Source organism: Peromyscus eremicus, chromosome 1, assembly GCF_949786415.1.
Source record: "Peromyscus eremicus chromosome 1, PerEre_H2_v1, whole genome shotgun sequence".
NCBI lineage: Eukaryota > Metazoa > Chordata > Mammalia > Rodentia > Cricetidae > Peromyscus > Peromyscus eremicus.
Genome location: NC_081416.1, coordinates 157,826,679 through 157,852,409, shown reverse-complemented (window position 1 = coordinate 157,852,409; position 25,731 = coordinate 157,826,679). Strand labels below are relative to the sequence as shown.

Sequence of the window (25,731 nt, the reverse complement as noted above, 5' to 3'; positions counted from 1 at the left end):
AAAGAGCTGAGAGTTCTACGTTTTGATCTGTAAGGACCAGTAAGTGAATTGTCACACTGGGCATGACCTGACTAATATGAGACCTCAAAACCTGCCCCCACAATGACACACTTCCTTCAACAAGGCCACACCTACTCTAACAAAGCCACACCTCCTAATAGTGCCACTCCCTACAGGCCAAGCATTCAAGCACACGATTCTATGGGAGCCATTCCTATTCAAACCATTCTTCCTAGGAATGAGCCCCTAATTGGTTATCTAATACCAAGGGATGAGTCCTAAAAACGTGTGTGTGTGTGTGTGTGTGTGTGTGTGTGTGTATGTGCGCGTGTGCACGTGCGCACACACAACACTAAACAAACTCGGCAGGTTGAATTTATATATTCATATATCTTTAATAATTAAAGAGGCCATGAATTTAAGAGGAGCAGAGGAGACAAGTGAGGTGTTCAGGGAGGTGTGGGAGGGGAAATGTAATTACATTGAACTAAAAATAAAATAAATTTTTAAAAATAGGCATAGGTAAGAATTTTCTGAGTAAAACTATAGTTGCTCAGGAGATAAAATCAATAGTCAACAAGTGGTACGTCATGAATTGAGAACCTTCTGAACTACAAACGAATGAGGAAATGGAGCATGCCTTGATGCCCATCAATAGATGAATGGGTAATGAAAATGTGGTACATACATGCGACAGGATGCTATTCAGCTGTACAAAGAAATGAAAGTATGAAAATTTCAGGAAAAGGTCATACTGACTGAGGTAGCCCAAGGTCAAAAAGGTAAGTGCTGTATATTCTCCCATATATGGAGATCCTGACTACACATTTTTGGAGTTGTATGTTTGACTTAGAGTTCCACTGAAGGCCAGAAAGATAGAAGGGGCCATTGCAGAGGGAAGGTAGAACACATTGGACATGAAAGTGGGGCTGGAAATATAGCTCAGTGGTAGGGCACGTGCCTACATGTGTGAGCCTCTAGGTTCAGTTGCCTTCACAAAAAAAAAAAAGTGTGGAGGGATTTACTAGAGGTGAAAAGGTCTAAGCAGGGAGGCAGTGGGAGGGTAGAGAAAGGAGTGGGGGGAATGGGGGGATAGTCAAAACCAAGGATATATACAAGAGACATGAGAACCTACTATTTTATAAACTTACTAGAGATTATAATCAAAAAGACAGAGGGTGAGTGTGATGGTTTGAGTAAAAATAGTCCCCATAATGTCATAGGGAGTGGCACTATTAGGAGATGTGGCCTATTGGAGTAGGTGTGGCCTGTTAGAGTAGGTGTGGCCTGTTGAGTAGATGTGGCCTATTGGAGTAGGTGTGGCCTTGATGGAGTTAGTGTGGCCTATTGGAGTAGGTGTGGCCTGTTGGAGTAGGTGTGGCCTTGTTGGAGTAGGTGTGGCCTGTTAGAGTAGGTGTGGCCTGTTAGAGTAGGTGTGGCCTATTGGAGTAGGTGTGGCCTTGATGGAGTAGGTGTGGTCTTATTGGAGTAGGTGTGGCCTGTTGGAGTAGGTGTGGCCTGTTGGAGTAGGTGTGGCCTGTTAGAGTAGGTGTGGCCTGTTGAGTAGATGTGGCCTATTGGAGTAGGTGTGGCCTTGATGGAGTAGGTGTGGCCTATTGGAGTAGGTGTGGCCTGTTAGAGTAGGTGTGGCCTATTGGAGTAGGTGTGGCCTGTTGGAGTAGGTGTGGCCTATTGGAGTAGGTGTGGCCTGTTAGAGTAGGTGTGGCCTGTTGAGTAGATGTGGCCTATTGGAGTAGGTGTGGCCTTGATGGAGTAGGTGTGGCCTATTGGAGTAGGTGTGGCCTGTTGGAGTAGGTGTGGCCTTGTTGGAGTAGGTGTGGCCTGTTAGAGTAGGTGTGGCCTGTTAGAGTAGGTGTGGCCTATTGGAGTAGGTGTGGCCTTGATGGAGTAGGTGTGGTCTTATTGGAGTAGGTGTGGCCTGTTGGAGTAGGTGTGGCCTGTTGGAGTAGGTGTGGCCTGTTAGAGTAGGTGTGGCCTGTTGAGTAGATGTGGCCTATTGGAGTAGGTGTGGCCTTGATGGAGTAGGTGTGGCCTATTGGAGTAGGTGTGGCCTGTTAGAGTAGGTGTGGCCTATTGGAGTAGGTGTGGCCTGTTAGAGTAGGTGTGGCCTATTGGAGTAGGTGTGGCCTGTTGGAGTAGGTGTGGCCTTGATGGAGTAGGTGTGGCCTGTTGGAGTAGGTGTGGCCTGTTGGAGTAGGTGTGGCCTGTTGGAGTAGGTGTGGCCTGTTGGAGTAGGTGTGGCCTTGATGGAGTAGGTGTGGCCTTGATGGAGTAGGTGTGGCCTGTTGGAGTAGGTGTGGCCTGTTGGAGTAGGTGTGGCCTGTTGGAGTAGGTGTGGCCTGTTAGAGTAGGTGTGGCCTTGTTGGAGTAGGTGTGGCCTGTTAGAGTAGGTGTGGCCTGTTGGAGTAGGTGTGGCCTGTTGGAGTAGGTGTGGCCTGTTGGAGTAGGTGTGGCCTGTTGGAGTAGGTGTGGCCTGTTGGAGTAGGTGTGGCCTGTTGGAGTAGGTGTGGCCTGTTAGAGTAGGTGTGGCCTGTTGGAGTAGGTGTGGCCTTGTTGGAGGAGGTGTGGCCTGTTAGAGTAGGTGTGGCCTGTTGGAGTAGGTGTGGCCTTGTTGGAGGAAGTGTGTCACTGGGGATGGGCTTTGAGGTTTCAAATGCTCAAGCCAGGCTCAATGCTTCTTTCTCTTCCTGCTGCCTGCAGATCCAGATGTAGAACTCAGCTCCTTCTCCAGCACCATGTGTGCCTGTGTGCCACCATGATGACAATGGACTGTCTCTTCACAACATGACTAAGACATTGGGATGGAGAGGTTTTGAAGGTATCCTCCATGGGTGAAATTCTCCTCCCAGAAACCATGGGCCATTAAACAAAAATCCCAGTGTCAGCTGTGGGATAACTCCGTATGAGTTGGTCACAGAGGTCCCATGGGTTTCCAAAACAATATAGGCTATCCCATTGTTCTGTTTGCCCACCAGAACTTGATGGAAAGAGCCTATTGCTGAAGATACCACATACTCATCTTACCTAGCTTTCGTAGTGCAGCATGGGCGCCGGGGGTGGGGGGGTGGGAGGGGTGAGGGGTGGGGGGTGGGGGGTGGGGGGGTCGTCAGCAGTCTTTCTCAGCTGTGAATGTGCCTTCTGGGACAAAAGAGGTATGACTCCTATGGGAGTAAACAACTACTTTCTGGTCAGATTTGAGGCCCTTTCAACACAGGAAGGGGCTCCTTTTTCTCAAAAAACTAATCAAGAGCTTGTGGCTAGGGAGATCATAGGCCCTAAGGGAAAACCTACTACTACTGTTTTCCTGAATGGTCATTTTGTCAAACTCTCTTTTAAATATGTGTTTGTATCCATAGAGTGGTATTGTAAATCTCAACCTTCAACAACGTAGGTTTTTATTGCTGAGGGTACTTAATGTGGAAATTGGTCAAAGTGCTGAAATAAGTGATAGTGGAGTGCTTAGCCATAATAAGACAGCTAGATCACTGCCTCCAGGGCTCAGGAAACTCACGCAATATTATAAAGATTAGATTCAAACAATTAGAAGATTCATCAAACAGTGTGGCCATTCAATCTAAACTAACCTATAAAACTAACAAATGCTTTTCATTTGATCAGATACAACTTGCCATAAGGGAACCTCCCCAAAATTAGGGTTGGGGAAGGGTTTTGTTCTTCTCTTTCCAGGAGAATGAAGGCTAAGGAATCTGTAGACCACTGGACAAATGAGACATCTGAGAATAAGGATGAATCATCCAGAAAAAATGTCCCAAGGAAAAAAGTAAATTGGCCTATTGATATATCACATTTCCAACAACATAAAATTTCATAAATCTTCCCAAATGTTTGTTTCTGCTGTTCTCCACAGACACATAATGCAAATTGTCTTTTTGTACTCTCAGTTCAATTGAAAATTAAAGCTGGCTTTGGAGTGTGGCTCTCTCCTTCTCTAAAACCAAGCATGCTTGTTAAAGTAAAATCCAAAATCAATGTTTCATGTCAGAAGATCCACCTGATATGGGACAGAAGAAAAACCGAAATTAGGGAGTATTCTGTTGCTACTAATCTCATGATCCTTTGGTTGTTATTTTGACTCTTTAAAACTTTTCCTAAGCTATGAGTATTATCTCAAATTTATAATATATATATATATATATATGAACTTTTTGTCATGATATTAGTGGTCATATAGACTAATAACTATTTCTAGAAAGAGGCTTCATCTAGCTTCCTGTACGGTTTCAGGTTTGAGTCTCTATCAGGAAAACTAGGAATTAAGTTTTTGTACTCTGAATGTACATAACAAATTATGGTCCTTTAACCTCTTCAAGATTTGCTGAATATGACATCTGAAATGTTTAAGTTTTCTGCAGTGAACCATGACCATGCTTAACAGATAGTTTTGGGTTGGTAATGCAAATTAGGATAGAAGGTGAATTAGGTGCAACCCTTTGGACTCACCAAGACAGGATGGATAATGGAGTATTTTCTCTGAATTTGTCAAATGTTTATGAACTAGACATTGTTGATGTATTTATTGCCTGTATATACTGTATATAGTTATTGTACTTATTGTAGATATTTTTCTTTTTCTTTTTTTCTTTTTTTTTTTTGTTTTTCGAGACAGGGTTTCTCTGTGTTAGCTTTGCGCCTTTCCTGGATCTCACTCTGTAGCCCAGGCTGGCCTCGAACTCACAGAGATCCACCTGGCTCTGCCTCTCGAGTGCTGGGATTAAAGGCATGTGCCACCACCGCCCGGCTGTAGATATTTTTCTCATATTAGTTATAACCTTTTTATTTTAGACAAAAAGGGGGAAATATGGTGATATTTTATTTGTGCTCTAACAAATAAAACTTGACTGAAGATTAGAGGGTGGAGCTAGCCATTAGTTAACCATAGAGGTCTGGGGGTCTGTACAGACAGGAGACAGGAAGTGATATGGCTGGGCAGAGAAAGGAATATAAGGTGTGCAGAGACAGGAGCTTGACCCCTTTTCAGTTTGAGAAGTCATGGAGGTAAGAGGTGACTTTGCTACTTTACTTTTCTGATCTTTCAGCACTTACCCTGATATCTGACTCCAGGTTTTTATTACTAAGATCAATTAGAATTTGCAATACAGAAACAGGGTCTCTCTACATACATAGCCCAGGCTGGCCTCAAACTCTTAGAGCTCCTCCTGTCTCTTCATCCCAAGGGCCCAGCAAGATCTGTTTCTGTTTAAGAAATATAACTGAGGGACCAGTGCCATGACAGGACAAAGAGACCCATATGCAGACCTGGGGTGATTTATCCCGGGCTTTGAGGAGAAAACAAGGGCCCACCTGGCACCTTGCAATGTCAGGGAGATAGGTACTATTATCATGAGCATGGTGTGGAGAGAGAGAAGAATGAGAGAATGGTTCGTGTACTGTGGGCAGAGGCGTATCTGAAGAAGTGGAAGTGGTGAGGAGTAGACTGAGGTTGGTGGTTTGATGGCCACCCAAGGCCATGATGATGACTAGGCCTGGCTGTTGCTGGGACTCATGTCTGGGTTCAGGCTCTGATGCAGCCATGGTCTCTGTAGATGTCCATGACTCCTAATAGCACCAAAGACTGAGAGGATAGGGCTGTACAGAATTGGCCCCGGCCCTCACTGGCTGCAACAGTAGGGAGAACTGGTCCTGCCCTCACTGGCTGAAGCACTCAGGAGCGAGGGTCTTACACCTCACCTGGGCAGCACAATAGAGCTGCCCCTGTTTGCAGGGGCATGGATGAGCTGGCCTCGAGGGTATAAAGATGGGAGAGCAGGGCACACCTCTCACCCGCCATGTAGTGGTGTGGGCGAAGGAAAGATGCCCTCCTCCCCTCCCCCTCACCCCCTGCGACAGGTGAGAGACAGAAGCACAAGGACTTTTTGGAGGATGAGAGCAAGGAGAGGAGGTGAGCTACTTGCTATTCAGCCTCTCTGAGGAGCAGAATTCCACCTCAACCACTGAATCTTGAATTCTTTACAGGGACAGACAGAGATTTAGTTAAGTTCCCTTCGTAGCTTTGCAAGAGTTGGAGCCTGAAGGAACAGAATTCCCTCTGGCTACAGCTCTTGCGGCCTAACTGCTGCTACAACAGTGGAGTTGCAGTTGCTGATTCAGTGTGTTGTAACAAATATTACCTTAAATTTGTATCAATATACAAAAGTCCTTACAAATACAAAATACGTGAGATCAATAGTTGTCCCTTATAGTAGATTCAATATTATTCTATTATTTAAAGTAGATTGAACAATCTACCCTTCCATCCCATCATTTCTATATTCCCCTCTTTTTTTCTTTTTCTAAGAGATCCCTGAATGTAATGTTTTGTCTGCAGGTATACCTCTGTACTATGTGTGTGTCTGGTTCCTGCAGAAACCAAAGAGGGCATCAGAGTCTTTGGAACTGGAGTTACAGACAGTTGTTAGCCACCATGTGGGTGCTGGGAATCAAATCCAGGTCCTTTGGAAGAGCAGCCAGTGCTCTTAACTACTCAGCCATCTCTCCAGCCACTCCCATGATTAAAAGGGTTTTTTTTTTTTTAAGATTTTTCTTGTAGAGGCTGGAGAGATGGCAAAACACCAATGCACATAAATTAGTTAATCAAAAATGTTTTTAAATATTTATTTTATGTGTGTGGATATTTTACCTGCATGTATATCTGTACACCACATCTGTACAAAACCTCTGAGGACAGAAAACGGCTCCAAATCCCTGGAACTGGAATTTCAGGTGGTTGTGAGCTGCCATGTGGTTGCTGGGAACTGAACCCAGGGCCTCTGGAAGAGCAGCCAGTGCCCTGAACCACTGAGCCATCTCTCCAGCCCCAACAATGCTGTTCACACAATGATATCTCCTAAGAAATTTGGTTTGGGGAGATTAATATTACTTGGTGGAAGTCACTTAATCTGTGAAACAACATTTAAAAACATATTTCTGTATATAGAATATACAATTTCATAGAGACAGAAAGATTAGATGTTATCTCAAGATGGAGAAGGAATATAGAGCAATGATTTCCTAAGTACAGAATTTCTGTTTTGTGTGATAGAAAAACCCCACAAACGGACAGTAGTATCAGGACATAATATCATGAATATGTAATAAATCAATACAATTAATATAAGTAATGAATATCATAAATATGGTTATTGAATGAATACTGTGAATGCAATCAATGAATACCACAAATGTAATTAATATCATGAGTGTAATTAATATCTTGAATGTAATTCATGCAAAAAAATAAAAAAATTAAAAAACCGTATTTCTGAGTACTGCTTCACATAACCGTCCTCCTGGTCTCCTAGTAATTATGAATAAATTGATTTATAATTCCCAAAGATGTAAATACTAAAAAGGTTCATTTGAATATCAGAGTATTTCCTTTTTCTTCCTACATGCACTGAAGTAAAATAAAACTAGTTAGTTGATTGAATTCCTTTCACAACTAAGAATTAGAGAGGTATCATTTAAATAACTCACATGAATTTTAGAGGTGGGAGAAACAGAAAATGACAATGTATACCAAATCATTGATAATACATATTCCTGCTAGGTATCATGGCACTTCCCTTTAATCCCTACACTCCACAGGCAGAGGCAGGCAGAGCTCCAGCCAGGACTATGCAGTAAGAACCAATCTCCAAAAATTTTTTTCTCTTAAAAATGTGCCAGGCATAGTGGTGTATGCCTTTAACCCTTCGGCTTGGGAGGCAGGGGCAGGCATATCTCTCTGAGTTCAAGGCCAGCATAGACTACAAATGTTCCTGGCCATCCAGAGCTACACCATGAGCCCTGTGTCAAAACAAAACAAAAGTCTGTCTGTCTGTCTCCTTCTCCTTCCTCTCTCTTCGTGTGTGTGTGTGTGTGTGTGTGTGTGTGTGTGTGTCTGTGAACGCCTGCTGGTGGACACCCTTGAATGCCCCATCTCTGGAGCTGTCCATCTTGATGAGATCTGGGGTTTGCTGACTCAGCTAGGCCGGCTGGTTAGTGAACCCCAAAGGTACTGCTGTCTGCTTCTCCGGCACTGGGATCACAAGCACGTGCCATCCCATGCCAGGTTTTTATGTGGGCGTTAGGCTGGACCTCAGGTCCTCACACTTGTGCAGCAAGCACTTTAGGGCCTAATCATAGTGACAATACTAAAAGTATAAATATGTAGATCAACTTATGTTATGGAATATTTTTCTCAGTGAGACTATTAATTACATCCCCCCCAAAAAAACACAGTAAAACCTATATACATTTAAAGCATTTTTTTCCTAAAGAAATGGGAACGAAATCTCTTATGAATAGTTTGAGGAGATAAGTTGGAAAAAGAGTACAGTACTAAAAACAAATGAAATTTGGCTACAACGTCTTGTGCATTTTAAAAATCTTTTTTCATCAATATAATGACACATTTTTGATAGTAAGATTTGCTTTCCAAAATAAACCATACAATTGAGATTAAATATCCCTTTCAGATTGAATATTGTTTGGTCCAAAGTAGAGAATCAATGCAGCTTTATCATTGACTTTTTCCGTTGAATGACCAATTAATACATCATATTGGATTAAATCATTGGAAAATCATTAATAAATACAGGACTTCTAAAACGGTCATTGGAATCCTATTCTTGGAACCTCAATACTCCGTCTTCTCCTGCACTTTGCTTTGGGAGAAATTCCAAGAGCTCCATACTGAACGCAAGGCTGTGGTATTTAAGTCTGAATCTTCATTCTAAGTTTCAAATGTCAACTTCCCCCTTAACAGCCGCTTCACTACACTGTGTGCAGTGTGGTTATCTGGTGAAATGACAGAGGCGGTGACCGAAATCCCAGTGCACACATTCCGAGAAACGGCGGAACTTCTCATTGGCATCTCTGCACGCCTACTCTCTCCTGCAGAGTAATACTGTGTGTGTACAGACTGAAGTGAGAACCCAACAGAGGCCGCACCACGGTCTCTTCCACAGTCTCAAGAGGATCTCCTGCACATACTTTTAGGTCTAGAACCGTCAAAATGAAATTCTGCCATATTCTGAAAAAAAAAAAAGGGTGGGGGGTGGGGGGTGGGACTACATTGGGCCCATGTTGATCAATGCATAGTGCTGCCACAAGATCAAGTGATCACCCTATGACATTATCGCAAACAGCCCGGTCCGTTCTGCCACCCAAACCTCATCAGGACCAGTCAAGCGCTCCCCACTGGGCACACCCCACACCGAGGCAGCCACGCATTCCCACGCGCGACCACACAGACCCTGGCGAGCAGCTGACAGCCACAGGATCCCAAAGTCCCACATGCCCGCTTCGGGTTCCAGGAACTGGGAAGCGCGGCTTCCACTCGGACCCGGGTCAGCTCAACTCAGTCCACAGGGAAAGGAAAAAGAAAAAAAGATGACCACAACGCCAGAGGAAGGTGACCCCAAGCCGAGCATCTAGGACCGGCCTGGAGGTCTGGGTGGAAGTAATTCAGGGCCGAGCCAAGAGGACATTGGTACCAGCGCAGGGCGAGTGACAGGCGCGCAGCATCTAACGGGCTGCCCCAGAGGCTCCTGGGAATGCGACTCCCCGGGATGTGTGCGCAGGCGCAGATGGCTGAGCCACGGCAGGGGGTGAGGCTGCTGAGAACTGGGGCGTCTGGAGAGGACCGCAGTGGATGCTCCCGATCCCGAGAGCGTCGGAGAGAGCGAATCCAGATGGGGAGGCCCGGGAGGAAACCAGGAGGCCGAGCCGGGCCTGGTAATTTGGGGGGTAAGGAAGCGGGACCCGGACACTCAGCCACAGCACAGGGCCTCGGGCGTGGTCCGTGGGCGTGACCCTGAGGGTGACTGCTGCTGACCCGAGGGCACAGGGGTAGTTTGCTTGTTTCAGCGCAAGAAAGCTCTGTCCCTGGGAACAGGACCCTGGGCTGCAAGAGCGTTGCCTGTGAGGATGTGGGGTGCATGTTGCGGTTTGTCTCCCTTGACTCATCCTGATTATGTTTTTTTTGGGGGTGGTGGTGGTGAGTGTGATCTCCTTGGATGTGTGAAAGATGGATGATGGAGTCTTGCATAGGGTTACTGCGGCATGCGTCTGTTTTTAGATTAAGTGTGACTTGTATTTGAGACAGGAGAATTGAAAGTGATCTGTTAACGTGATTGTGAGGGACTTTGCCTGGAATTGTATCAGGTTCTGTGGTCGTGAATGACATGTGGGGCTATAGTTTGGTGGTTTTCTGAAGGATGTTTGTAAGGTTATCACTAATTGTGCGTTTTCTTCTGTTGTTTCTCATGGTTTTATGTCTGTAGAACCCTTAATATTTAAATGATTGAGGTACGCCGTACGATCACATATGTGTAATTTTTTTTTTTAAAGACAGATGCATTATGTATCCCAACTGCTGGGATTCCATGTGGTGTGTGCACCACCAAGCCTGGAAGTTATGTACTATTTGATTATCAGATTAGTAGCCAACAAGCCTGCTTCACAAATTTCTAAGTAGGAACTTAGAAAATATGATGGCACTAGTGTTGGGGAGGAATAGGTAAGATTTTCATGATTCCCAGCAGCGAGGCCACTTACCTGGAAGCACAATGTTCAATAAAAACAGTGTTGGAAAGAATGGTGTTGCATGGGAGCCTGCAGGAAGTGCAGCACTTTCCACACATTTATGGAAGTGGATTCTTCTGCTCCTGAAAATTATAAAAAAATATTTAGTATGCTTTTACTTCTAAGAACAGCCTCATCTTAGTAATTAAAATAACTTTGCCAACCAGAGTATTCACCGTAGCAGTCAGTCCTTCGGACTTTGCTTAGCCAAATGGGGGCCGGCAAATTGTCAAAGAGTGGGTAATTTCTTTTCTGTGTCTGAATCTGTACTACTAACATGTGTTAATGCAGTACTTACTTCTTGAATTAACTGTTAGTACTGAGTAATGCTTATATGTTATGCTGATATAACTTTTTAAAATTTATTTATTTTCATGTGCACGAGTGTTTTGTCTGCATGTATGTATTGTATCATGTGTGTGCCTGGTGCCCACAGAGGTCATAAGAGGGTATCTCCTGGAACTAGAGTTACCAGTGTCTATGAGCTGCCATGTGGGTGCTTGGAACTGAGTCCTCTGCAAAGCAACAAGTGCTGTTAATCACGAACCATTCTCCAGCCCCAACTATGTTTCTTAAATAGTGTACTACAAGCAAATCAGTAAGGAGATTGAAACAGAAAGTAGAAAATCCAGATTTTTAAGCTTTGGGGAAATGTAACATATGACCAGGTCTTTTGAAGCATATGTAGTATAACAAGTGATAAAGATGACATGTTTATCATGGGTGGTGGTGGCGCACGCCTGTAATTCCAGCATTCGGGAGGCAGAGGCAGGAGGGTCTCTGTGAGTTTGAGGCCAGCCTGGTCCTCAGAGTGAGTTCCAGGAGAGCCAAGGCTACACAGGGAAACTCTGTCTTGAAAATCAAAAAGAAAAAAAAAAAGATGGCATTTACTATTAGTCGAGGAGACATTGATTATACAAAACAATACATAGCTAAACACAGTTTACAGGAGATTTTCACGATGCAAAGCCGAATAAGAGAAACTAAGAAAAGTTATTCGACTCTCAAAATGATTTGCATCTTAAGCAGAAAATAGGATCTGAGAGTGGTTCAGTGATAGAACACTAGAAAAAAAAAATCAGAAAATACCCATGGCAAAGGTATAACAAACCAGATAAGAGTACAAGAAAGGGGAAATGTTAAACGTATTAAAGGAAGTTTATCACAATAAGAAAGATGTACCTTGGACCACAGTACATAACTGATAAAGGCTTCACCAGGGCTGGGAAGGTGATGGCATGTCCTGCTGGTGACGGTACAGGTCAGCAGAGAGAACATGAAGATGCTGTGGTGGGGCAGTGCTGAGCATCGGACACAGAATCTTGCTTATGCTAGCAAGTGCTGGACCCGACTCACAGCCCAGACCTGTTCGGTAAACCTGTGTTCCATGGGAAATTGAAGAGTGCAAAACAAGAAGTTGCATTTGCCAGCTGCAGCAGGTTCTACGGAATCCATCCTGGCTCAGCAAGAGATGGGGTTTCTGGTTTTGGCGAGAAAGCCAGACTTGTTTGCTTCTACACAGACCTCTGTCCTGGGTTTTGGAAGTGCACCCAGAGACGGCATGTGGAAACAGTGGAAATGTATGCAGATGTAATCGAGTTATTCCGAGAGATCTAATTTAAGCCTGGTTTCTTCCTGGCTCCTCACGTCCTTCCATCTTTGCCTTTATAGGACTCCTCCCTTTCCCAAAAGAGGAGCCCAGACGACGAGGTTCATCTCTCACAAGTCTCAAAGCCATGTCTAAGGTGAGATAGTTCCTTTCTTTTCTTTCAGGAAATAGGGACATTTGCTTAGTAATGCTGCTTCAGCTGCCGGGATATTAGGATTTGCTTCCATGAAACAGTTTTTAGACTAGGGCCAGAGTCTCTAGTTAAGGTCCTGATTGGAGAGACAAGTGGCACTGGGCTGTAATATTTAAGGTGGTGTCTTCCCAATTTTCTCCTGTAGATGGTTCACCTGCCTCACTGATTCCAGTGCTGGTACCTAATTCCAACCAGATGACCTTAAGCTTTCCTCAGGTATACCTTCTATTTATGGCCACCGTTCACAGACTGCTCACTGTCTCCTTTGTCCGTCTCCTTACAGAAGTACTGCTGTAATAAAAATGTATTGTCTTGATTTAGAGAGAAGTAAATTATTGTACTTGAATGAATCCATTTTATCTTGACACTGACTTGAGATCTAAATTGTGAGTACTCAAGGAGCAGACAAGGGTAGGAGGTAAAATTGTTGGGTCACGTGATTAGTTTGTGGAAAGATGGCCTGTATGTGAGGGTCTCAGGGTAGACATTTGAATGTGAACTGGTATAGAAAACTGAGGTTGGACCACTGGCCATGGTGATGCACATGTAATCCCAGCATATGGGAGACAGGTAAGAGGATCCTGATTTGACCTGGGGTTCCAAAGTGAGACCTTGTAAAAGACAAAAGTTTTTTAGAACTTTTTTTGCTTGTTTGTTTTATTTTTTTATTTATTTTTTTTTTTTCCAGAGCTGAGGACCGAACCCAGGGCTTTGTGCTTGCTAGGCAAGCGCTCTACCACTGAGCTAAATCACCAACCCCTCGTTTTATTTTTTAAGACAGGGTTTCTCTGAATTAACCTTGGCTGTCCTGGAGCTTGCTCCATAGACCAGACTGCCCCCAAACTCACAGAGATCTGCCTATCTCTGCCTCCCAAGTGCTGGGATTAAAGGCGTGCGCCACCACTGCCCAGCTTAGATTTCTTTACGTGTATGAGTGTTTTGCCTGTGTGTATGTATGTGTACCATGTGTGTGCCTGGTGCTCTTGGAGGTCAGAAGAAGGTGTCCATCCTTTGGATCTGGAGTTGCAAACAGGTATTAGCCACCATGTGGGTGTTGGGAACTGAACCCTGGTCCTGTGTAAGAGCAATAAGTGCTCTTAACTACCGAGCCGTCTCTTTACCCCCTCCTCTCTAATTTTTCTATTGATTCCTGTCTGCCGGGAATTCCTACCAACTGTGACCTGCCAGGGGAAATCTGTTCAGCATTCAGTACTATTACTGGTTTATTATTTTCTTTTATCTGTCTTCTAAAATTTTACATCCACTTGGAGGAGAAGAAAATGCATGGGCTAGTCCACTCTTGGAGTAATCTGTCCTTGAATCAAAGGCAGTACCTTGTACTGTTTTCATACTTTTCTTTCATAAAATTCCTCATCTACCGACCTTTAAAGTATTGGTTTTCCTCCCAGTTTCAATCGGTTCATTTTTTTTTATGTCCTCTTTTTCTGTATACACAGTCAGAATCGCTTTGCAAGACTACACTTAATTTGATGCTGTAACTATGAAATACCTCCGTCCATTCAGACATGAGAACCATATATTCAACATGCAGGGGCTGGGAGTGTAGCCCAGTTGGTAGACTGTTTGCTTAGCATGCATGGAGCTCCTGGTCTACAGAGCAAGCTCCACAGCACCACATTAACTGGGCGTGGAGGCACAGGTCTACAGTCTTGATGTTCTGAAGGGGAAGCGAGGAGGATCAGTAGTTCAAAGTCATCCTCAACTACATAACAGCTTTCAGGCTTTCCTGGAAACAAACAAATAAACAAACTACCCACTGACAGTCACCACCTACCCATTCCATACACACTTCATTTCTTTCATGACCTTCTGTGATCCAGCCTGTTATTTCCTGTTTCCTGTTTTGATTTTCTTTTCTTTCTTTCTTTTTTGTTGTTTATTTTGAGACAGGGCTTCATTGTATGGTCCTAGAAGTATGGAACTCACTGTGTAGCTGAGGCCGGCCTTCTGCATCTGCTTCCTGAGTCCTGGGATTATAGGCATGCACCACTGCATTCGGCTCTTGTTCCACTTGCCCACTCCCGGCTCTCACATACTTACCTTGGCAGTGAGCCCAATAGCTGTCCTCTTCCTTCTCCAGGCTGTTACAACCAGTTGTCTCAAACCTCATCATGTGGGAACCGGTGGTCCTCCGTTAGCCCACTAATCTGCAGCATAATCTCCAGGAGTGGTTACCTAACCGTCTTCCCTACCTAAGGCATTCTCAGCCTTCTCCAGTAGCCTGCACGGTGGCCCACGCCTCCAGTCCAGCTTCATGAGTCAGACTCTGGTTTCATTTGTTTGTTTTTGAGGAATGTTACCATATAACTTGTATTATGTTTCTTCATGTTTAATTTGTATTCGTGTGTGTGTGTGTGTGTGTGTGTGTGTGTGTGTGTGTGTGTATTAATGTGGTTGCATGTGGAAGCCAAAAGAAGAGCTGGGGTTAGAGCTGGTTGTGAGCTTCCAGATGTGGGTGATGGGACCCAAACTCTAGTCTCTGGAAGAGTGGCAAGTGCTTTTAGCTGCTGAGCCATCTCTCCAGCCCACTTCATGGTCAGGCCTGTGTGCATTGCAATAGAATATACAAGATCATATATTGGAAAGGAAAAAAAATACTAATAGCGTGCATTCAAGAATAGTAGTGATCAACTATGTAAGTTGCCACTCATGCCTGTTGATGGTTTATCAATAACAATGAATATGTTGTAAATGTGATCAAGTCAATTTTTTATTATTAAAAATTTTTGTTAGTTTTTTGAAACATGATCTTTCTGTGTAGCCCTGGCTGTCTTGGAACTCGATATATAGACCAGGCTGGCTTGGAATACACAGAGGTCCACCTTCCAGGTGCTGGGATTAAATGTGCCATGATGCCATGTTAAGTCCATTTATTTGTTATTTTAGCCAGGCAGTGGTGATGCATACCTTTAATCCCACACTCAGGAGGCAGAGGCAGGCAGATCTCTGAGTTTGAGGCCAGCCTGCCTGGTCTACAGATTGAGTTCCAGGACATCCAAGACTACACAGAGAAATCCTGTCTCAAAAAAACAAAACAAAAATTGTTATTTTAATTTGAATATGTGTGTGCCTGTGAGTCACACATGTGTGCACCATATGTGTGCAGGTGCTCTTGGAAGGGAGAGAAAGGTATTTGAGTGTCTGGAACTACAGTTAAAGGCAACTGAGAGCAGCCTAATGTGGGTGCTGAGACCCAAACCCAGGTCCTCTGAAAAGCATGGAGTACTCTTAACCACTGAGCCGGCGCTTCATTTGTGAGTTCGTTTTTAAGATCTGTGCCTTGAAGGAAAAGGGTCCAGTATTACTCCTGATGTACTCACTGTCTGCGTCCCTGCAGCTTCTTGCCTTTTTGGTCTCAAAGACTGTTTGCTAACATGCTGTGCCTTTTGCTATTCCTTGAGTTTACTAACTGGCCTCCTTCCATGAATTTTTATTCATTTAAAATTTTACTCTTTTTTTTAAGACAGTCTGACTATGTAACCCTGGCTGGCTTGGAGCTCACTCTGTAGACCAGGCTGACTTTGAACCCACAGAGATCCACCTGCTTCTGCCTCTCAAGTGCTGAGATTAGAGGCGTCCTATGCGTTTTTGAAAACTAATGTCTTTTATTCCTACAATACGGATTTATTCTTAGTTCAAAATTTTGTACGTTCAGTGAAGCTTCAGATTACAGAATGAGATTTTCTTTGCTTTGTGGTGCATTTTCTGTGTGCATTTCCCCTCATTGTGTTTTGATCCTACTGAGTGAGTGTTCCTCATTTGCCTCTCTTTATAACTGCTCATGAGTAGAGCCAAGGTTTTTATCATCCTGGTCCACCAGTAAGTCAGGGGCCACAAAACTGTGGTCGAAGATTATTTATATTTTTAACAGAGATAAAAGCTCAATATTACTGGATGTATTTTTAGAAAGAGTGTGTGTGTGTGTGTGTGTGTGTGTGTGTGTGTGTGTGTATAGCACAAATTGCACAATTAAGGAGCTAGAGAGGTGGCCCAGTGATTGAGAGTACTGGCTGCTGATATCAGGTTGGTGGCACACACCTTTAATCCCAATACTCATCGGCAGAGGCACAGGCAGCCTGGTCTCCATAGTGAGTTCCAAGATAGCCAGAGCTACATAGAGAGAGAGACGAAGTCTTAACTCTCCTCCCCTCAAAAATAGTCACTGGCTGCTCTTGGAGAGGACTTGGATTGGTTCCCAGTACCCACACAGGAGGCTCACAACAGCCTGGAACTCCAGTTCTAGGGACCTGACACCCTCTTCTAGCCTCCTCAGACACTGAAGCCATGTGGCACACATACTGTATCCAGGCAAATACTTATACACATAAAATAAACAAATCTTTTCCAAAGATAAAAATTTAAAACTAGTTCATCCACTGACCATCCCCAGACTAGTCCCCAACATTTAGTTCTAACCCATTTCCAATAACTTCAGGATGAACTGCTACAGTGTGCCCTTACAGGGGTCCCTGTCACTCAAGGATGTGACCGTGGACTTCACCCAGGACGAGTGGCAGCAGCTGGATCCTGCTCAGAAGGCGCTCTACAGGGATGTGATGTTGGAAAACTATGGCCACCTCATCTCCGTGGGTAAGTGTCACTTTCCAGAATTCCAAAATCGGGTCCTCATGCTTGAGCAGCATGCACGTCACCAACGGGGGCGTCTCCTCCCGCCGGTGTGACTCTCCATTGTTAGCAGAATGCATTACTTTGTTTTTGAGACAGCGCCTCTCAGTGTAATCCTCCTGGCTGTTCTGGGGCTTGCTACCTAGATCAGGCTAGCCTTGAACTCACAGAGATCCTCCTGCCTCTGCCTCTTGAGTGCTGGGATTAAAGGTATGCACCACCATGCCTGGCCCAATATACGGTTTTTTAAGGACTTATTTTTATTTAATATATATGAGAGTTTTACCTGGATATGTGTGTGTGTGTGTGTGTGTGTGTGTGTGTGTGTGTGTGTGTGTGAACCGTGTGTGTGTGTGTGAACTGTGTGTGTGTGAACCGTGTGTGTGTGTGTGTGTGTGTGTGTGAACCGTGTGTTTGTGTGTGTGTGAACTGTGTGTGTGTGTGTGTGAACCGTGTGTGTGAACCGTGTGTGTGTGTGTGTGTGTGTGTGTGTGTGTGTGTGTGTGAACCATGTGTGTGCTTGATGCCTGTAGAGGGCAGAGGAGGGATGTCTGATCCCCTGAAACTTAAGGATGGTTGTGAGTGGCCATGTGGGTGCTGGGAATTGAACCTGGGTCCTCTGGAAGAGCAGCCAGTGTTTTTAACTGCTGAACCATCTCTCCAGCCCCAGGATATATGATTATTAACTTTGGGAAGACATTAATTTATAACCCATGTGCCACCATGAAGTTGTGTCTCTCAGTAGTTTAGAGTCCCAGCAGTTGAGCTCAGGTCTCACTCTTCTTCCCCCCACCCCCTCTCTCCCTTCCTTCCTCTCCTTTCTCCATTGTCAGGATTTCACATAACAAAGCCTGATGTGATCCGCAGATTGGAACAAGGAGAAGAGCTGTGGACAGAGAGAATGTTCCCAAGTCAAAGCTATCTAGGTGAGTCATAGATATTAGTGTTTGTGGGACAGATGAAGACGTAGCTCAGTGCTGGAGCACCTAAGACACCCCAGGAGCTGGGTTTGATCTCTAATGCTTCCTAAGAAAACAGAAGTCCAAGGGGGGTGGTTGCCCAGCTGTTAAAGCCCCAAACAGAGAATCCTCTAGTGCTGAATCTCAGGCACTGACAGCTTCGATGGTCTGGGTATCCATTTTAGAACTGCAGTAGAGTGCAGTTCACCATCGTTATCATTTTAAGCACGTAGTTCAGGGGCATGAACTACGTTCGCATGTTTGTTTGTTTGTTTGCAACCATCACCATCTGGAGCTCCAGAAGTGCCGTGTTACAAAACTGGAAAACTGCCAGGCAGTGGTGGCCCACGCCTTTAATCCCAGCCCTCAGAGGCAGAGGCAGACAGATCTCTGTGAGTTCGAGGCCAGCCTGGTCTACAGAGTTCCAGGACAGCCAGGGCTACGCAGAGAAACCCTGTCTCAAAGAACCGTAAAAAAAAAAAAAAAAAAAAAAAAAAAAAAAATGAAAGGAAGGAAGGAAGGAATAAATAAATGTATGTTGGTTCCTGTTATCTTACCGAGAATCCATTATAGGCTTTGTAGGTATGATGTGTAATGATACAGTACACAGGCCTCGGCGGGTGAGAGACAGAGACACCATGCAGACAGCACTCAGTGAAGGGTTTTATTGGGTGGGGAGAAGAAAGGGGGGAGAGAGAAAGAGGGAAAGTGGAGGTGTGCACGCCTCATGTGGGGGAGGAAGAAGGGAGGGGTTTTTCCTTAAAAGAGAATTTACATCAGGACACAGGGTGGGTCCCCAAGGGGTGGGACAGAATGCCAACATGATGTACACAGAGGTCTGGCACATAGTTCTTCCAATTCTGACAAATAGGTAGACCCATGTTCCAAATCCCAGTCAAGATAAAGACTGTTAACTCAGTCATTCCCATTAAGTCTCTTCTGAAACCTTCCTCCCACTAAGTTTTGAATTTTACTAGAATTAGTTTTATCTATTCTACACCATTTTCTTCCACTCAGCTTCATAGGTGAAAGATTCATACACGGTTTTAGATGTTTAAGTCTTTTGTGGTGTTTGTTTGTTTGTCTTACAAAAGGAGATAGAGAGCAATTTGGAAAGACACCAGTATCAACCCCTGGCGCGCGCACACACACGTATGTGCTCACACCCCCACACACACATATACACCCTACCCTACCCCGGGAAAATGCACTTTTGAAGTGAAAACACTTTGCTTGTGCATTTGCAAGCTAGTGTTTCATTTCTTTTTGCGTTTGTGTATATGTGTATGTGCATGTTAATGTGTGAGGATACCGCAGACACGGGCAAGCATGGACATACAGAGACACAACACCATCACCTTACAGCTTTGGTCCTAAAGATGTTAGCCAGGGACCTGTACAGTACAGTGGTGTGCCCACCCTTTCTGTACAGTATCTGCTTTGTTGTGTGAAAAAAAATATGTAAAGTGCTAGGGGTGGAACCAGAGCACTTTACATATGCCAGACAAATGCTTCCACCGAAGTTCCTTCCACTGTGTGATCTTAGCAAGACAAATGTGATCAATTTGAAGAGCCTCCCTGTGGCCATCTCTCTAGAGCCCACCTCTTTTAAAACTGTTTGTTTCCTAAGAGTCTTTTGTTTCTTAGCACAGGTAGTTCTGGTGGTCCCGAGTTCTTTAAGTGTCCCTAGGAGGGGTAGGGAGTTTCCTTAGCAGCTGGAGTAGAGAGGGCAGGTTCTGGCATGGATGAAAAGTGGTTGAAAAGGCAGAGGATTGAAGGGGACATAGCAGGGCTCAAGGGAATTGAAGACAAGACAGAGATGGTAGAGGAGGAAGAAGTAGAAGTGATGGGCTGGCCGAGGTCCTGCAGGGGCTGCCAAGCCTGCAGACCTGAGTTCACTTCCCAGGGCTCCGTGGTGGCAGGAGAGAAGCAGTTCGCACAGATTGTCCTCCCCCTTCCGCCTGCAAATGTGCGCTCAGGTGCATGTGCACATGAAAGTAAATAAATACCGTTTAAACACTGACTTCAAGGGCATCTTTGGTTACCTAGCAAGTTGAGGCTGTGCGGGATAGTTTTATGTCAACTTGACACAAGCTAGAGTCATCAGAGAGGAGGGAGCTTCTATTAAGAACATGTCTCCATAAGATTGGGCTGTACACAAGCCTGTAAGGCATTTTCTTAATTAGTGACTGATGGGGGAGGGTCCAGCCCATTGTGGGTGGTACCATCCCTGGGCTGGTGGTCCTGGGTTCTATAAGAAAGCAGACTGAGCAAGCCATAGGCAGCAAGCCAGTAAGCAACACCCCTCCGTGGCCTCTGCATCAGCTCCTGCCTCCAGGTTCCTGTCCTGACTTCCTTCAGTGACAAACAGTGCTGTGGAAGTGTAAGCCAAATAAGCCCTTTCCTACTCAGGTTGCTTCAGTAATGGTGTTCTGTCACAACAGTAGTGACTCTAGCTAGGACAGAGGCCAGCTTAGGCTGGGAGACCCATCAGCTATTTTGCTTCCAGACCAAGGGAGCCAGGGAGTTACCCCTTCTTGGAACAGAAGCTGGAATGAAGAAGACTAGAATCATTTCTTGTTCTTAGAGGCGTGTGCTGCCATGCCGTTTTGAGAACCCCATCCCATCACTCTTGCACAGGTGTCCTGACGTGTTTGTTTCTAGAGGAACTGTCTTCACTCTTGCTTTGTTCTTTTTCAATGTGTGCGAGTGCTCTATCTGCATGTACACCTGCATGCCAGAAGAGGGCATCAGATCCCACTAGAGATGGTTGGGAGCCACCATGTGGGTGCTGGGAATTGCACTTAGGACCTCTGGAAGAGCAGCCAGTGCTCTTAACCACTGACCCATCTCGACAGCCCCATGGAACTTTCTCCACTCTTAGTTCTTGACTTTGTAAAAGTCCTGTGAATGATAATAGTCTGATCTAGTCTCAAATAGAGATTTCTTTGTTTTACGTGAATAACTTCAAGTAGATGTTTCAGCCCATTTCTCTCACTATAATGGCATATTTTAATTTGTTAGGAAAGCAGCATGATTAAATTAAATATTTCACATAGTATAGCCATGTTAAAATACCAGTTGTTTGGGGCTGGAGACATGGCTCAGAGGTTAAAAGAATGTATTGCTCGTGCAGAGGACCTGAGTTTGAGTTCCAGCACCCATATCAGGCAGCTCATAGCTGCCTGTTGTCACTGTTCTATTTGGCAGTGTGAACCTGGGAGAGTGGAGCCTAAAAATGAGGTGGACTAAATTCCCATGCAATAGCCAACTTTACCCAGGGTATCAGACAATTTATACTCTGAGGGCATTCTGAGGGTTAAAGCCAGGTCATGTGAACAAAGTTCCCTGGAGTTCAAGGGACAGTCACAAGGGCAAGGACACATTAGTTCACACTGTATACAGTCAAGAGGACAGCTCATGCTTGGAAATAACGTTATGAATAATAATGAGTAAAATGATGGGTAATCTGAAGTAAACCTATTTACTACACCTGGGAGGGGCATGAAAGCAGATTCCAAGAACAACCCACGTTATGGAGGAACAGAGGTTACAAGACTCTTGTCTTGTTTTCTTGCAAGCACTCAGAAACCTCACACAGCTTCATCCATGGACCGTGTTCTGACACCTGTACCTCCAGTTCCAGGGGATCTGATGCCTCTGACTTCCTTGATCACTTGCATTCATGTGTGCATAACACACACACACACACACACACACACACACACACACACACACACACACACACGGGGGTGGGGGTGGGAGTGGCTTTGAGAATTTTTTTTTTTTTAAAGATTTAGTTTATTATGTATACAGCATGCATGACTGCAGGCCAGAAGAGGGCAACAGATCTCATTACAGATGGTTGTGAGCCACCATGTGGTTGCTGGGAATTGAACTCAGGGCCTCTGGAAGAGCAGCCAGTGCTGTTAACCTCTGAGCCATCTCTCCAGCCCCGAGAATATTTAAAATAAATAGCAGGACCTAGGCAGTGGCGGTGCACACCTTTGATCCCAGTACTCGGAAGGCAGAAGCAGGCAGATCTCTGTGAGTTTGAGGCCAGTCTGGTCTACAGAGTGAGTTCCAGGACAGACAGGACTGTTACACAGAGAAACCCTGTCTCAAAAAACAAAACAAAACAACAACAATAACAACAACAATAATAATAATAAACAAGTATTTGAGATATTTCTTTTTTTTTTTTTCCTGGAACTCACTTGGTAGCCCAGGCTGGCCTCAAACTCACAGAGATCCGCCTGGCTCTGCCTCCCGAGTGCTGGGATTAAAGGCGTGCGCCACCACCGCCCGGCATTGAGATATTTCTTAAGTGGGCAATAATTTTATTCTAACTTCAGGAAATACTTCTCTGAATTTATTTTCCAATTTTATTCCAGTTTCAGAACAATTAGACTTTGTGGGTAACAGCATGTCCCTGGAGGTGTTTGAGGTTCTTAGGGAGGCAATATAACTCCACTTACTAATATGAACAAATTTTCAGTTTCTTAGAAGTACAGATAAGTGGAATTGTACTTGTGTAAGTTTTACACTCTAAATAATTTGTGAGCTTCACTCCTGCTGTCATTTTGTACTGCAGTTTACCCCCACGTCTACCTTAAAAAAACCCTAGGTACATAGGGAAACCCCGTCTCAACACAACAGAACAAAAAACTACGTACTACCCTTGCTGGGCCCACCTTATCTGTATGACTCTCCCCTTTCCAAAGCCCCCTCTCACCGTCATCTTTCTTTGCTGTTTGCTTGTTTATCTTTGCATGAATTATACTTTTCCTATGCAGCTTATATTTGCAGCAAGAAAATGCAACTTTGTTTTAAAGGTTTTTTCCTCCTTCAGTGGCTTCCCAGGACTGTGTTTGTTTTGTAGGTTTTCCACCTTAGGAGATAACTAAGGGGCAAGAATATAGATCAATTGGTAGAACACTTGCCTACCATGCTGGAAGCCCTGACTTGAATCCCCAGTACTACAAGTGGGGAGTGCTGACGACACACGTCTTTAATCTTAGCAGTGGTGTGTGTGTGTGTGTGTGTGTGTGTGTGTGTGTGTGTGTGTGTGAAGAGAAGGATCAGAAATCAAAGTCACCAACCTTTGGCTACATAGCAGCTTCAAGATCAACATCTACATTAAGACCTTGTCTCAAAAACAAAAAAGATTTATTCTATTCATTTTGTAAACCATAATAACAAGACATCATGGTGTGTGTGTGTGTGTGTGTGTGTGTGTGTGTGTGTGTATTTTAAGAATTGCTAATTAATTATATTCTTTCCTAGAAGATGAAGATGTTTTGATGAAGTTCAAAGACTGCCAAGACAAGCATTCTAAATCCATTGTAATCATCAACCACAAGAAACTAATTAAGGAGAGAACCAATATTTATGGGAAAACTCTTATGCCAGGCAAGAACCATATTATTTCCAAAACACTATTTGAATATAAATCTGATGGGAAAGTTTTGAAAAATATTTCAGAATTCATTAATAGAGATATAAACCCTGTAAGAGAGAAGTTCGGTGATAATGGATGGGAGAAATCAATCCTGAATTCCAAACATGAGAAAACTCATCCTGAAACCACCCTCCATAAACAAATAGAAAGGGGTCTAAAGCTGGCTCAACGCCAGAAGGTGCAGATTCCAGAACAGCCTTTTGAATGTAACGAATATGACAGCTCCTTCCTTATGAGAGGAATGATATTTCCAAATAATAGAGCTCACAGAGGAGACGGAAACTTCAGCTACAATAAAGACGAAATTGCTTTTTTAGAAAAGTCAGACCTTGGTATTCATCCACATAATCTTATGGAAAAGAAATCCTCTACATACAACAAATATGGCAAATTCCTTTGCAGAAAGTCAGTTTTTATTATGCAGCCCAGATCTCAAATGGCGGAGAAGCCCTTCCAGTGTCCTTACTGTGGGAACAGCTTTCGCAGGAAGTCCTACCTCATTGAGCATCAACGGATCCACACAGGCGAGAAGCCCTATGTTTGTAGCCAGTGTGGAAAAGCCTTCCGTCAGAAGACAGCCCTGACTCTCCATGAAAAAACACATGTAGAGGGGAAACCTTATCTTTGTATGGACTGTGGGAAGTCCTTCCGCCAGAAGGCAACCCTCACTAGACATCACAAAACACACACGGGGGAGAAAGCCTATGAGTGCACGCAGTGTGGAAGTGCCTTTAGAAAAAAGTCCTACCTCGTGGACCATCAGAGAACTCACACAGGGGAGAAACCGTATCAGTGCACTGAGTGTGGCAAGGCGTTTATCCAGAAGACAACCCTCACTGTCCACCAGAGGACTCACACAGGAGAAAAGCCCTACATTTGTACTGACTGTGGGAAGTCCTTCTGCCAGAAAACAACTCTTACCCTCCACCAGAGAATCCACACAGGCGAGAAACCCTACATCTGTAATGACTGTGGAAAGTCCTTCCGCCAGAAGGCAATTCTCACTGTTCACTACAGGATACATACAGGAGAAAAGTCCAACGGCTGTCCCCAGTGTGGGAAAGCCTTTAGTAGGAAATCAAACCTCATTCGCCATCAGAAAACTCACACAGGAGAAAAACCCTATGAATGTAAAGAGTGTGGAAAATTCTTCAGTTGCAAGTCAAACCTCATTGCCCACCAGAAAACTCACAGGGCAGAAAACGTGAGAATTCAGTGAATGGTGTGATTTTACTTTTTTATTTATTTGTGTTTTAGGTTTTTGAGACAGAGTCTCACTAGGTAGCCTTGGCTGGCCTGGAACTTGGTACACAGACCAGAATCAGAAAGCCACCTGCTTCTGCCTCCTGAGTACTGGGATTAAAGGCGTGCATCACCAAGCCCTGCGGATTATTTTGTAGTACTGAGTGCTTTCAGGTTCTCTTCCTTACATTTACTACTTGTTAACCTATCACACACACAAATGCTATTGGATAAATTAAATGACAATAAAATAAAAACGCAAGCTTCATTTTTTTATGACTGGACTCAGCAGACTAAACTGACCTCTGATGAATTGCTATAACCATTCAAAGTTGCTTATTTTCAGTCTCATGAGGTACATATATTTCTTGTAAATCAGTAATAAATCATTGGCCAAATGCAACTTGTTTGTATGAAATAAAAATTGTTACCTCCTCAGTGTTAACCACAGTTCTGACTTCTAACGTTGTAAATTGGCTTTTACACACTATAAACCTTTTTATGAAGTTGAATTGTTTACCATATGTTCTTTCATTCACAGCTTGTTTCACTGTCTGAGTCCAGTTATGAATGCATGTGCAGAAGTTCATTTATTTTTATTCTGAATAGAATACCATTACATAAGCATATCACTTTTACCCATTCTCCTATTGATGGACTTTTACAGTGTTTGCTGCTTAGGGTCATAATAAAAATGTACCTGTATGCACTTTTCTGTGTGTATTCATGAGTGGAATTGCTGTGTCTTAGGATCTAATCAGCTTTGGTAGATACTGCCACATAACTCTGACTTTTGATAGCATGAGATCATTTTACTGAGAAGGAAAACAACTACAAATATCCCCCATATGACAGTGGTTCAAATGACATAATTCTGGACTGGAGAGATGGTTCAGCAGTTTAGAGACTCTTTCTGCTCTTGCAGAGGACTCGGGTATAGTTCCCAGCAGCCACTTAGTGGCTCACAACAGGCTGTAATTGCAGTTCCAGAGGATCCAGTACTCTCCTCTGG

General features: G+C 44.1%; 1 protein-coding gene across 2 annotated transcripts; it reads left to right on the top strand.

The window, feature by feature from the left end:
• The first annotated feature begins 16,476 nt into the window (after positions 1-16,476).
• On the top strand, positions 16,477-25,428 carry Znf382 (zinc finger protein 382). 2 transcript variants are annotated; one of them, XM_059275596.1, is made up of 3 exons: positions 16,477-17,021; positions 17,891-17,983; positions 23,306-25,428. In XM_059275596.1, the coding sequence occupies exons 1-3, from the start codon at positions 16,868-16,870 to the stop codon at positions 24,694-24,696; spliced, it is 1,638 nt and encodes a 545-aa protein (XP_059131579.1). In that variant the 5' UTR covers positions 16,477-16,867; the 3' UTR covers positions 24,697-25,428. The 2 variants fall into 2 exon arrangements, with proteins under 2 accessions (XP_059131579.1, XP_059131570.1); XM_059275587.1 differs by having other exon boundaries at positions 23,303-25,428.
• The last annotated feature ends 303 nt before the right edge of the window (positions 25,429-25,731 follow it).